The 12,559-nt window shown below is 38.1% G+C and overlaps 1 protein-coding gene across 8 annotated transcripts in view; it reads right to left on the bottom strand.

Moving 5' to 3' along the window:
• MAP3K7 (mitogen-activated protein kinase kinase kinase 7) overlaps nt 1–12,559 on the bottom strand; it is a 70,920-nt gene that overhangs the window by 13,863 nt on the left and 44,498 nt on the right. For 5 of the 8 annotated variants that reach the window (XM_050949283.1, XM_050949286.1, XM_050949285.1 and 2 more), the window contains one exon: nt 4,833–4,900. In XM_050949283.1, coding sequence (XP_050805240.1) covers nt 4,833–4,900 — 68 coding nt within the window. The remainder of the gene's footprint in view (nt 1–4,832; nt 4,901–12,559) is intronic. The other 3 variants (XM_050949284.1, XM_050949287.1, XM_050949289.1) reach the window with 1 other exon arrangement.

Genomic DNA, 12,559 nt, shown 5'->3' with positions numbered 1-12,559 from the left:
GGAAAATTTGTGACTCAGTGCATGGGTTGTCAAGAAGTTCAGAGAATCCACCTACCCTTTCTTTATGGGAATGGATGTCGCAATTTTTTTAAAATTGTAATCATAGAATAGAATATCAGAGTTGGAAGAGACCTCAGGAGGTCATCTAGTCCAACTTCCTGCTCAAAGCAGAACCAATCCCCAGACAGATTTTTGCCCTGATGCCTAAATGGCCCCCTTGAACACTGAACTCACAATGCTGGGTTTAGCAGGCTAATGCTCAAACCACTGAGCTATCCCTATGGCGTGTCACAAACTGGAAAAGGTTGAAAGCCCCTGGCTTAGTGTATTCAGTTATTCATGTCCTGGATGCAACATTCAGCCAAACAGCAAATCATTATTTGCACAGCATTAGACTGACCACGCTGATAATGCCATTCAATACCAGGAATTAGTGTTGGACAACATTTCTAATCACAGCAGCAATACAATATAATAGTGATAGTCTTCCAGCTGCAAATGGTGGAAATCAAGTCTGTAACATCAGAATTTGTATTTTGTTGTTGAGAGGGGCAGGAGACGTGACCTCCCTTGACAAAATCAGCAAAATACAAACACTAAATCTCTGATGGCTGTGATCGGTCTGAGAGAAAAAACCCAACAGATCTCCCTCTTGTACTTTAGTTTTTTCCAAATGGGCCAGATAATGCATGGTTTTCAGTTATCACAATGCTGAAATGAGGAATTGTGAAGGAACTATAGGACAAAGAAGATGAAGACTATATGCATGATTTAATATTTATATTGCAGTCATGCTCAGAGGCACCCATCAGGATTGAGGCTCCATTGTGCTAGGCACTGTACAAATGTATATGAAGACAAGGTAAACTAAAATTAAAAATAGTTTTTCAAAAAATGGTATTCAAACTACACTTAGCCTGGATTATATGTACTTTCATTTTCATCCTGCTTGTCCCAATTGGATTATTTATTATAGCACCACAGTTGTGCACCACTCTCAATATATGGTTTAGAGAGCTCTTTGCCTTTTGAAGCTTAGAAATCTAAATTAGACAATACAAATACATTTATAAAAGGGAGCAATCACTACAGTATTTAAACTACATTCAAACCAGAACAATGTAAATGTCTTCTCATCATTAAGAAAAGACTGATATTTGTCCTCCAGGACAAGACTTGCATGCCCTATTTTGGGAACAACAGAAGAGGTACTGGTTCCAGCATTTACATTCACTCAGCCTGAAGAAAAAGTTGCATCTCCTGTTAAAGTTTTCCATGTTTGGGCTCCAGTGAGTTTCTAATAAGAACAAATGCTAGAGCAGGCAATTAGGTATGAAGAATAATTTACTGCAAACTCCTGCCAATTTTTTCCTTGGAATTGATAGTGAAATGGAGAGCATGACAGAGCAGAGAGGGAGAAGTAATCTCCAATTTAGCAGGACGAGACCATTTAAGGCTTTATAGATTGTAACCAACATTCTGAAAATCACCTGTCACTTCACTGGCAACCAATGCAGTGTGTGGCGTACAAGAGTTTAAAGGGCGTGAGAATGGAAGCAAACAGTGCTATAACTGATCATTGACGAAGACTAGATGAAGAAGTGGGTTTAAGGAAAGACTACAGAGATGAACAGAAGAAGGATGTTTGCAATGAAAGTGGTGGGGGAAGGATAATATATTTATATATAATTTGAAATGGTACACGAGGTGGGGATGGGGGTTGGGGGTTTCCCAGGAAGAGGAGACCCCAAGAAACTGTGGGGTACCACAGGGGCAGAAACCCTGACACAGAGGGGCACTGGGATCCGGGAGGGACATGGGGGCCAGCAACAGGTGAGACTTGGGCCTTCAGAGGGCACTCCGGAGGCTGGTGAGCTAATTCCCTGGATGACCAGTAGGAGGCACCGCCGCAGAGGTGAGTCATTGCCCGGCTATGTTTGATTTTATATTGTTTAAAAAAATATTCAATTTGATGAGTAATCCCCTCAAATAGTGGAGTCGGCTAGGAAGATTCAACATCTACTGTTGCACCCTATTTAATCTTAATGGGGGAAGGGATAGCTCAGTGGTTTGAGCTTCTAAACTCAGGGCTGTGAGTTCAATCCTTGAGGGGGCCATTTAGGGATCAGGGCAAAAATCTGTCTGGGGATTGATCCTGCCTTGAGCAGGGGGGTGGACTAGAAGACTTTCTGAGGTCCCTTCCAACTCTGATTTTCTATGTGGAGAATATAAGTGAACTGATCAGAGTTGTGTGGATTTCTAATCTCTTCATAAATTGATTTTTTCCTCTTTTATCTAGTAGATCATTTATATTGCTGCAAATCATTACTTTGAATTTTTTAATTTAAAACTTCAGAGATAGCAGGAGCTCGGCTCAGAGTTATGGAAATCCATAAATACAGGCCTTGAACTTTAGGAGCAATCTCAGGTCCTTCTGTCCATTCACACCTGAAGACAGACAAGGAGACCATGAATGTGGTTTATTAGGCCACAATTTCATTCAGTTAAAATATTGGAGTACCTGGCAGTGAACTGTACAGTGCAAGGAGGAGGAGGAGGAGGAGGAGGAGGGGCTTGGCTCCCCAATTTTTCAGATGTAGAAGCCCAAACCCTCTTCCTCAGCAAACTTAAAGGGCTCTAGGAAAAGGAAGACATTGGCTCCCCACTCTATGAAATATGGGTGCCTCAAGCCCTCCAGTGCTTCATAGGCAATAAATACCACTGCCCTCCCGCAAACTCTTCCGGTCAGCAGGAAGGACAATGCAGTGACCTTCTCCTGATATGGCACCAAATGCTTCTTGCCCTTCTCTGTAAACTTTTCCCCATTTCCCCACCTGCTGTAAGAGAGCAGATGAAGGCACACCACCACTTTCTTCCAGCTAGTTGGACAAAGACCCGCTCATGTGAAGACTGCAGTGGGCATACCTAGGAGACAACCTTGCTTGCTTTCTACACTAATGTGTTGTGTGATTGAAAAGTTCTGACTTGGTATTACAAGTTCAAGAGTCTTAGTTTTAGATTCTTCCATTGCTTCCCATTCACAGACCTCAAAAACAAGAACACAAAAACCTGTGACTTATTTATACCAATAGTGCAAAACATTATCCACAGTGTTCTTATTACTTTTGAGGTATTACTTTATTCTGCTTATCTTGTATGCTACACTATGATTCATACTTATAATAGGGCACTTCAAAATGCAAAATATAAATTGAATATGAATAGAATTTCAGACTGACAGACCGAGCAGAAAAGTAAAACAAAAGATAGATTTCAAACCCTTAGGTGGCACAGGTAGGAGGGAAGAAAAGGAAAATGGTGAAAGCTACACCAGCATCATCATGTTCTGCTCTCTGGTGTAAACAAAGGTACCAGCAGAAAACTATGAGGTGAAAAAGCCTTTTGCTGTTATTCCTGGTCAAAGGAGCAATTATTTGGCAGGAACACAGCTAGAATCTCTAAGAAAATAGCACACAGCAGCTTTCAAAGGCAGGATACATGAAAGTTAAAAAGATCAAATACGAATGTTATATGTCTAACCTACTAGTATTATAATCTGGTATCTGCAAACATTAGTAATTTTTAAAGCTAACAGAAGGAATTGAAAGTTACATATAAAAGAACTTACATAAAATACTTTAATATTGCATAAAATAGTGGCATATAGATGTGACAGAAGTGCACTGAAGCCTTAATCATAAAATAATTAAACATGTTACAGAATAATAATCAAAATTGTTTCAATTTTCTTTCAAGTCTTTTCTCTAATTACGCTGCTTGATTAAGTAAATGTAAAATGATTTATTACTGTGCTTGTATTTGTAGAATGCTTTCATTTAAAAAGCCCTATGTTTGGTAAGTAATAAAAACATTTTGAAAAATTAAAGTTGATTTTGATGCTTTCTTCTGCTATATGCACATATTACCAAATAAATCAGACAAATTAGATTTGGGGGATGGACAAGGTTTCTGTTGCTACAACACTGCATGAAACTGAAGAGAGATCAAATGTTAATCTCTTTGATGAGTATGCACCCCTAAAATTACCACCTATTTTGGATTACAATAGTAGGCTGTTTAATATGGAACCTGATTAATCCGATTAACACACTGAGCTCCTATTTTTCCATGTTCAAACTACAGCAGGGATCTTAAAATTACAGTAGAACCTTGCTAATTTACACTAATGATTAAAAACCCACTATGAATTACTGACATCAACAAATTAGCAATTAAATGAACACCACCAAAACAAACAAGGCTAAAGCACCACTAACTGCACTTTGGTCATTTGAGACATCTGTTTACTTTTAATATTTCATACTTCAGAATGTATCACTGTGCTTGTTACCATGGTATCTAGATATCATGATGCAAAAAGCAATAGTTACTAGTAAATATCTTGTCAAAGTAATAAAGTCTTAGTAACAAGACCTTGCTATAGTACTTTACTATTACATTTTATTCCAAAAAGTAGAGAGAGACCATCATAACTAACCATTTAGATTTGAGCGATAATACTATGTTGAGGTTCATTACCAGTAAAAATTATGCAGCATGCACAAACAAAATATATTTTTGAATAAATATTACATGTGCTGCTTAGGCAAGTTGTAATCAAGAAACTTGTCACCTAGACATCTTTCATAAGCTGCCCTTTCACAGATTTTATTTTAGATGGCAAAACAGATACTATGTTTTGTAAATTAAATTACCCCATATCACATAGATGAAGTTTTAAAGACCAGCTCTACACAGTGTAAGTTTACAGTTGATTTCACCTAAATGTTCACGAAAGACAAAGAAAGAAGCTACAGGCTGAAAGATTTTACCTGATTGGATTCTGTTACAGCAACGCTAAGGTCTTGAATGGATCTCCGCCTCTGTTGCCCGTTTCCTGCTTGGAAAAAAAGACAAAACAAAACACTAAAATCTGCTCAGAAACAAAATAAGAAGGGTGCGACTGTTGCAGCAGGAGCTTGGAATTTGTACAAATCCAGAGAGAAAGTGAGGGGGGGAGGGAGAGAGAGAGAGAGAGAGAGACAGCTGCAGAATTTTAACTCAAAAAATGCTGGCCTGTCAAGAGAAAGTATATCCTAATACGATAACCACTCCTATCACATGAATAGCTTCTGCACTCTACTTCACCATCTTCTGTCACATGTGTTTGAACAGGCTTAGCACTTGGGGATTGGGGCTGATGACGACATCTATTTCAAGTGAGTTACGTTATGGGCATTTCTAGAGCAAGGCCGCTACAATAAGATGCTGCCAGCTCTAACCTGTTGTTCTTTGAAGCAGCACACAGAGTTTTCTGTCTGTGTTATGTTCCTCTCACATATATTAAGAAGCTATAAGAAAACATATTCCACTTTAAGTCAAAATAAAGCTCTTAGTCATCTTTTATGAGCAAAAATACTTCCTATTCTGAAAATCAGGACAGGAAATTGTTTTCTAGCTATGTCACATCTTGCTATATCAATCTACTGAACACAATGCTGTAATCTGTCCTCTTCTTTTCCACTCATCAGCAATTATCCACCCCTGAGAGCTATAGAAAATAGTTTACATTTTAATGCTGCTAGTCCATCAAGGAAATGTTTATGAAACTAAGTCTTATGTTACATAATCCATTGTATTTTACAAATTCCCTTGGTTTTGATTTTTACTAATATTGTTTATTGTGTCCCCTGAGATGACGACAGGTCAGCTGTCCAAAAGGAAACACCAAAACATCATGAGTAACAGCTGACAATGCTTAAAATTTTTGGTCTTCAACCTGCATTATGTAACTTTTCTACCAGTAAGTAGCATTTAAAACATGTACTATAACAGTTACAGCCTCATACACCCATAGAATTCAGCAGTCGGAACTCAATCAATGTTTTGTAACATGCGGCTTATTTTTTACCTCAGATATTTATGCTGGGTCATTTTAATATGACTAAGCAGCCTTCCTAGATAGAAGTTTTAATTTCCACATCAATTAAAACAAAAAAAAGAGTGAGAATGGCTACTTAATCTCATCTACACAGTTTAAGATATCACAAATTATGAAGTTCTTTAACCACGATTTCTGTGCAACAGGTCTGTCTGTTCTAAAAACACACTACCAGAAAGTGAGAAGTTCTTAGTACCTTCATCTCCAGTTTGTCACCTGACATTTAAATTCAAGAAATTCTAAAAGTACTTAGGGGAGAGAACAGTTTATAGGTTAGAAAATGGGACAAGGCTGTCTCAAATTGGGGTTATATTCTCAGCTCTGACACTGACTTGCTGTCTGACCATAAATGAGTTATAACCTCTCAGTAACTTAATTTTCTACATCAGTAATTTGGGGAAATAAATAAATACTTACCAATGTAAAAGTGATGTTGTGAGGCTTAATGCATGTTTGTAAAGCGACCAGAGATCCCGTAAGACACCAGGTGAGAATTATTAAACTTTTCCATTTAATATAACTACTTGACTATTAAAAACAGCATTATTCATAAACGGAAGAATTATGCTGTTGATAGTAGCTGCAACTCATCTTGGAACTCAAGATATAGATGATCCACTCATGACTGATACAACAATTATGTGCACATTTCATTCAACAGCACCATTCTAAAATTAGCCCGTCTGAAATAAGCTTGCAAAAAATATCTGGAATTCTCATTTCAGATTAGCTACATTTGTGAATTTAAAGAACCCGGCACATGTGTTTCTGAAACATTAGATCGTGGTTGCCAAAAAGTTAAAATAGTCAGGGTGGGGTAAAAATGAACACTTTTTGAGGGCAGGAAGAGACCGACTGATTGTGTTACAGTGAATGAGAATAGAATGCCTTTAAATGAGAGAGATCTCCAAGTTAGTAGCAGGAGGCAAAAGCAAGCTCTATTATGCAATGTCGTTTTAATTAGCATAACTACTACAGACATCTGGCAAAACGTTCAGACAAAGCAGAAACAAAGACAGCAAATCAACAAATACTTGTTGCTCCAGAATCAAGATTAATGTCAATTTAGGGATATGAAGATGGAATACATTTCTTTGACTTTAATTAGTTCTAGTCTCTGTATATTTTTATGAAGTTGTTTGGAACTTGCTCTTACTCTAGTTTTTAAAATATCTGGTTTAAAATTCTCTCTTTACAGGAACCTAGAACAATTTAAAGAAAATTGACAAAAGTCAATACACATCAGTTATGTACAATATCTAAAAGCAGAAAGTGATGCACAGTGGCAGGATTTCAACAATTTATTGGATTTTAAGATTAAAATTCAATTATCAACCAATTACTCATATGGTTTGAAAAAGGCAGCTGTAATGAATAATAAACTTCACATGCCTGGATCATCAAGTGAGGAAATAAAATGTTCTTTGGAGCGTGTTTGCTCATGAACTAGAAAAGAAGTTTGTTTTTTTTTTTCTTTTGTTTTTAAAGAAAGGATGGGATCCCAATATGAACATGTAACTAAACCAATGGAGCAGTATATACCATTTATGGTATGGTAGTTGAGGTAACATAAAAAGTTTAATAAGATATTTGGAGCAAGGGCCATTTCTAAATTTTTGTGCAGTTATGCACGTTTCAAGAGAGTCTACATATATCTTGTGGGTCAGAGTTAAGGTTACCAGAATAAGTATGTTGCATTTTCCTATGTTTTCCTATGTATGTCAATATTGCCATTAAACTGAAAGTAAATTGTAAGGGTAAAAGTGAAAACACAAAGAAGTTGATGGAATGAAGAAATTTCTACCTTTCTCCTGCCTCTCTGCCCAAAAAATTCTCACACACTCTCCCTGCACATCAAAATTGCCAAAACACTTCCTGCCCTCTTTAAAAAAAAATAATTATACAGGCTCCCTCTTAGCCTCTAAGGATATGTCCACACTATAGCTGGGAGGTGAGATTCCCAGTGTAGACTTCAACTAGCTCAAAAATAGCAGCGTGGATGTTGTGGTATCGGCAGCGGCTTGGGCTAGCCGTGCAAATCCAAACCTGCCTGAAACCTTGGATCTGAGCTTGGGTGGCTAGCCCAAGCCATTGCCAGTGCTGCGACGTACATGCTGCAGTTTTTAGCATTCTAGCTCAAATCTGTCTACCTTCACTGGGAATTGCATCTCCAAGTTGCAGTGCAGACATACCCCAAAAGTCCACACACACGCAACTCAATCGCCCCTAATTAATATCTGCAGCTTCCCCTGGTTCTCTCTCTGCTCCAGCAACAACTCACTCACACATACTGCTGCTTCCTCTCCTCCACTGTCTTGCATAGGTAAATCCTTCTTCCGCCCACACGCTCTCCCTCTCTAACCTTCCCAAGGCTCCCTCACCCATCTTCTGTCCTCCACAAAATCTCCCTCATGTTTTGTCCGCTGCCAAGATTCTCTCCTTTCTCCAAGCTCTTTCCCCTTTTCGTTCTCCTTTAGCTTTGTTTTTAATTACACAAACACGTTTTTCTACAAAGACCCGCGCCTCATTCAGCACAGCATGGTCAGCGAATGAAGCAGAGAGTTACAAGAGAAAAAATGGTGGGTTCTTCTGAATTTTAAAGGCACGAATCTGGGATCCAGGAAAGACTGGATTCTATTCCTGGATCTGCTACAGACTTCCCATTATCATAGTTCATATACACAAGAGGGCAGAAATAAGGTTACACAGGCAACCTTAAATCTAGCATTTCCTAACTTCTGAAAGCTTCTTTTTGTAACCTTAATGTTTTTGCAATAGGTTATGTTAGCAGATCACTGACAGCCTTTTTAACGCATAAGGTTTGGGGTTTGTTTAAATGGTAATGCTGTTATGTATTTTGCATAAGGCCAATATTAATCAATCAATCTACACTACAGAGGAAACCAGGCCACAAAACTTGGTTAACTTTTACATAAAGAGGAAGTTCTCACTTCAGTTGGAGTAAAATCCTGATATTTGTGGAGTCTGAAGCTCCATTGGCCAGGCACTTTCTCCTGAAAATATTCCCTGACACACCCCCCTGATGCTGGGAATATAAAATTATTTTAATTCAGGTGTTCCTCAGGGAACCTTTGCTGGCATGCCTTCTAAGTACAAAGAAGAGGAGTACCTCTCCTACAAACCACAGATCTGTTGTAGTAGTAGTCCTTTACTGCATGCGTTTAGAAGGCATGTTCTGTCTCAAGGACCTTATCATATCCATAGAAATGGGTTTTTTCTCCCCTGTCCTGTGTACCTCCTAAGGTGCATCCCACTGCAGAAAATTATGCTTCCAACACGAAGTTTTCCACATCAATACAATTCATGGAGGCTTGAACGTTTACATTTCAATATTTAAAAAGGGACTAGACATGAACATTTTTTAATGCCACCGAAAAGAAAATACTACCCTTGATATTATAAAAGCCTTGATATAATATTAATGAGGTATCTAATATTTTGGTTTAACTATTTCTTTTAAAACTAATCTATGCAAAATATTTTAAGATTATACCTCACCTGAAAAACTGTTAAAACTAAGTCATTTCTAAATGAGAGGTATTGAAGGGGGGAAAAAGCTGGACATTCTAATAAAAGGAATGCAAGTTTATAAAGGCATATTCTGTGTTTATATTAATTGTTGATTGTGTAATTTATCTCCAAATCACATTTAGCAGGGAGTTGTGAACATTTATTTCTGGGTGTACAAAAAGTTTAAAGATATTTAAGATGAAAAAATATGGAGGTACTACTGATCACTACATAACAATGCTATCAGCTAATTGACAAAAGTGATGGAAATTGGAATAGTAGCCTCTAAAGCATCTATGTCTTTCTACAGTTTTTCTATATTCTGCAAAATATCAACTAACTCCCTTAATCTCCATCTCCAAGACTCATCTGTGATATATACAACATCAAGGGTATACAGATCAGCAAAGCTCTGTATTTATTCTGTGCTGCAGTTATGTATTGAATTGACTTGTGACTTGACTAGCTTCTTTGGGGCAGGGGCTTTGTTTGAGACATTATGCTTTACATGGCACTATGTAGAGCATTCACTATTAAAAATGTAAAACTATAGAGTCTAGGTAAAATCAGCCTTATTGGAGTTATTTGTATCACTCCTATATTTGCAATATGGAATATAGTATGAAAATAGTGCTATTAATAGAGTGGTGATAATCAAGTTTTTAAACTAAGGACCACAGTACTATAAATACAATAAGCCTCACTTTGGTAGTCCAGCATTTTTAGTTGATGACGTAACATACAGCCCAAAGCACATAAGGTATATGCATAAACTGTCTCATAAATGGAGTTGCCACTGCAAGAATACTGTAATGTAAACAGGATTTATCAGATACTTCCTGACTGACTAGCTTTTTAAAACTGGTTGCTTTCTTATCTTGGTTATATTTTGCATTATTGTTCAATACATACTTTAAAACAATTGGCTATTAATACTTTCGTGGGTGAGGCTTTTTTTCTTTTTTAAAATACTGGTTTGCAGTGTCTATGCTATATCTGCTGGAACTAAAAATAAGAAAGGTGTACTTTTGTATGTTCATACAGATACATACCTATAACAAACCTGGAAGATTAGCTACCAAACTGTAAACTGGAACTGAGTCTCATGAATCCATTTTACTGGTTTTGTTTTGTGTTTAAAGCTTGGCACACTAATGGCAAACTCCGGTTTTATCTGTTTTAAATGTCAGGGTCTCAAATGAATAAGAATTATACTCATGCGGGATATTTCAAGAAGTGCTTAGAAAGGATGGGAGTTTAGAAAATATATATCAAAGCTCTTTACCTTGCAAACGTACCATTTTGAGTTGTTGCATATTTACATTAAATAAACTAAGCAGCATGATCAGTCCATGAATGAGAGGCCTCCAAGGAAAACACATACATAAGAAATAGTGATTCTGGAGATAGTTCTTGCACTGAGTCAGTACTCTCCCAGTTCCCTAGGGAGCACATCTGTGATCTTTTGGATAAGATGCAAAATGAAGTTCTTAACCACTTGTGGTCAAGTGGGGGGAGGGATAGCTCAGGGGTTTGAGCATTGGCCTACTAAACCCAGGGTTGTGAGTTCAATCCCTGAGGGGGCCATTAAGGGAACTGGGGTAAAAATCTGGGGATTGGTCCTGCTTGGAGCAGGGGGTTGGACTAGATGACCTCCTGAGGTCCCTTCCAACCCTAATAGTCTATGATTCTATGATTTGTTAGCCCTATTCTAGTTTGGGCAAAATACATTTGGCCTACATCAAATTCCTCTGAAAGCTTTATTTAAACAGGGTAGTCTTCACTTTGTCCCAAAGCATAGTAAAGTTTTGCCGTTATCTACCCTGAACAAGGCTGTATTTCAGTGGAAGAGATCTGTATATCCAGTTTGCAAAGCTCTTTGGATAAAATGTTATGATTATATGTAGTATATACAAAATGTCAATCTATTATCAATGATCTCAGTAAATCTCAACACTGGGGGAAATCTGAAACAAAATTGATATTTTTTTAAAAGGTCAAGTTAAATGAGAGGGAAGGCTTTCTGGAAAGGGAAAGGGAGGGGTAAAAAACAACAAAAGCATGTTGGGGCTGCCATCTTGAGGGCTTTAGAGGAAAACCTGGCCACACTAACAGTTTGCAACCCAATATACTGCTTATAGATGACAACACTGAGTCTGAACTAGAGCTGGGAAAAAATTGCAGTGAATAGTTTATTTGCTGATAAATGCAGTTTTGGGTGACTTGAAACTAATTTGTGTTAAGTTTGTCAAAAATAGTTTAGACTGAAACAAAAATTTGCAATGTTCTATTCGGTAATACTGAAATTAGATGGTTTGTTTCAACATTACCATAACATTTGTGGGCTGGTGTCACGAAAGTGCCACAGGTGGTGATCTCAGCAGGTTCAATTACCCCTCTACCTGATGTGGAGAAGGGATCTGAACATGGATCTCCCACGCTGCAAGAGAGGTGCCCTGAACATCAGGAAACGGGATATACTGTTGTGGGTTTCAACCTATTTTGCTGAAGCTGGTCCGTGATATATACAGAAAAAGATGGTCGTTAGAGCAGGGACTTGAACTTGCATCTCCCACATCCTAGGTAAATGCCATAACCACTGGGCTATAGAGTTATTCTTGCTCTCTGGCCCAATGACTATTCATTGTCATTCATAGTGGCAATTCAGTCATTGTCTGGCTATACCGAAAGAAGGACAGGAGATACTTGATGTGGGTTTAATCCAGCCGCAACTTTATCATAAGATGTCTGGGACTACCCAGTGGATAAAAGTGTACAGTGCAGGTGACCTCATGTTTATTCTGTAATTACCCAGGGGGCTTTTACCAGCTCCCCCTCTTTTTCCATCCGGGTCCCTCCAGCAAATCCACTGCCGGTACCATACCATCCACCTCCCCTCACAGGAGGATTAAGGCGGGCTATAAGAATGGAAGTCCCCAACTGTCCCCCGTTTGTTCCTTTAACAAAAACACCTCTTTTAAGTCCTTTTCCAAGCCATTTATCTGGTCACTGTATACCTTTCCTATGGAGTACCTGCACTGGACATCCACCCTACACTTAATGAATTGCGAGAGACAGCCTATCGCC

The sequence above is a fragment of the Gopherus flavomarginatus genome, chromosome 4, assembly GCF_025201925.1.
Source record: "Gopherus flavomarginatus isolate rGopFla2 chromosome 4, rGopFla2.mat.asm, whole genome shotgun sequence".
Taxonomy (NCBI): domain Eukaryota; kingdom Metazoa; phylum Chordata; order Testudines; family Testudinidae; genus Gopherus; species Gopherus flavomarginatus.
This window is presented reverse-complemented; position numbering and strand designations above follow the sequence as displayed.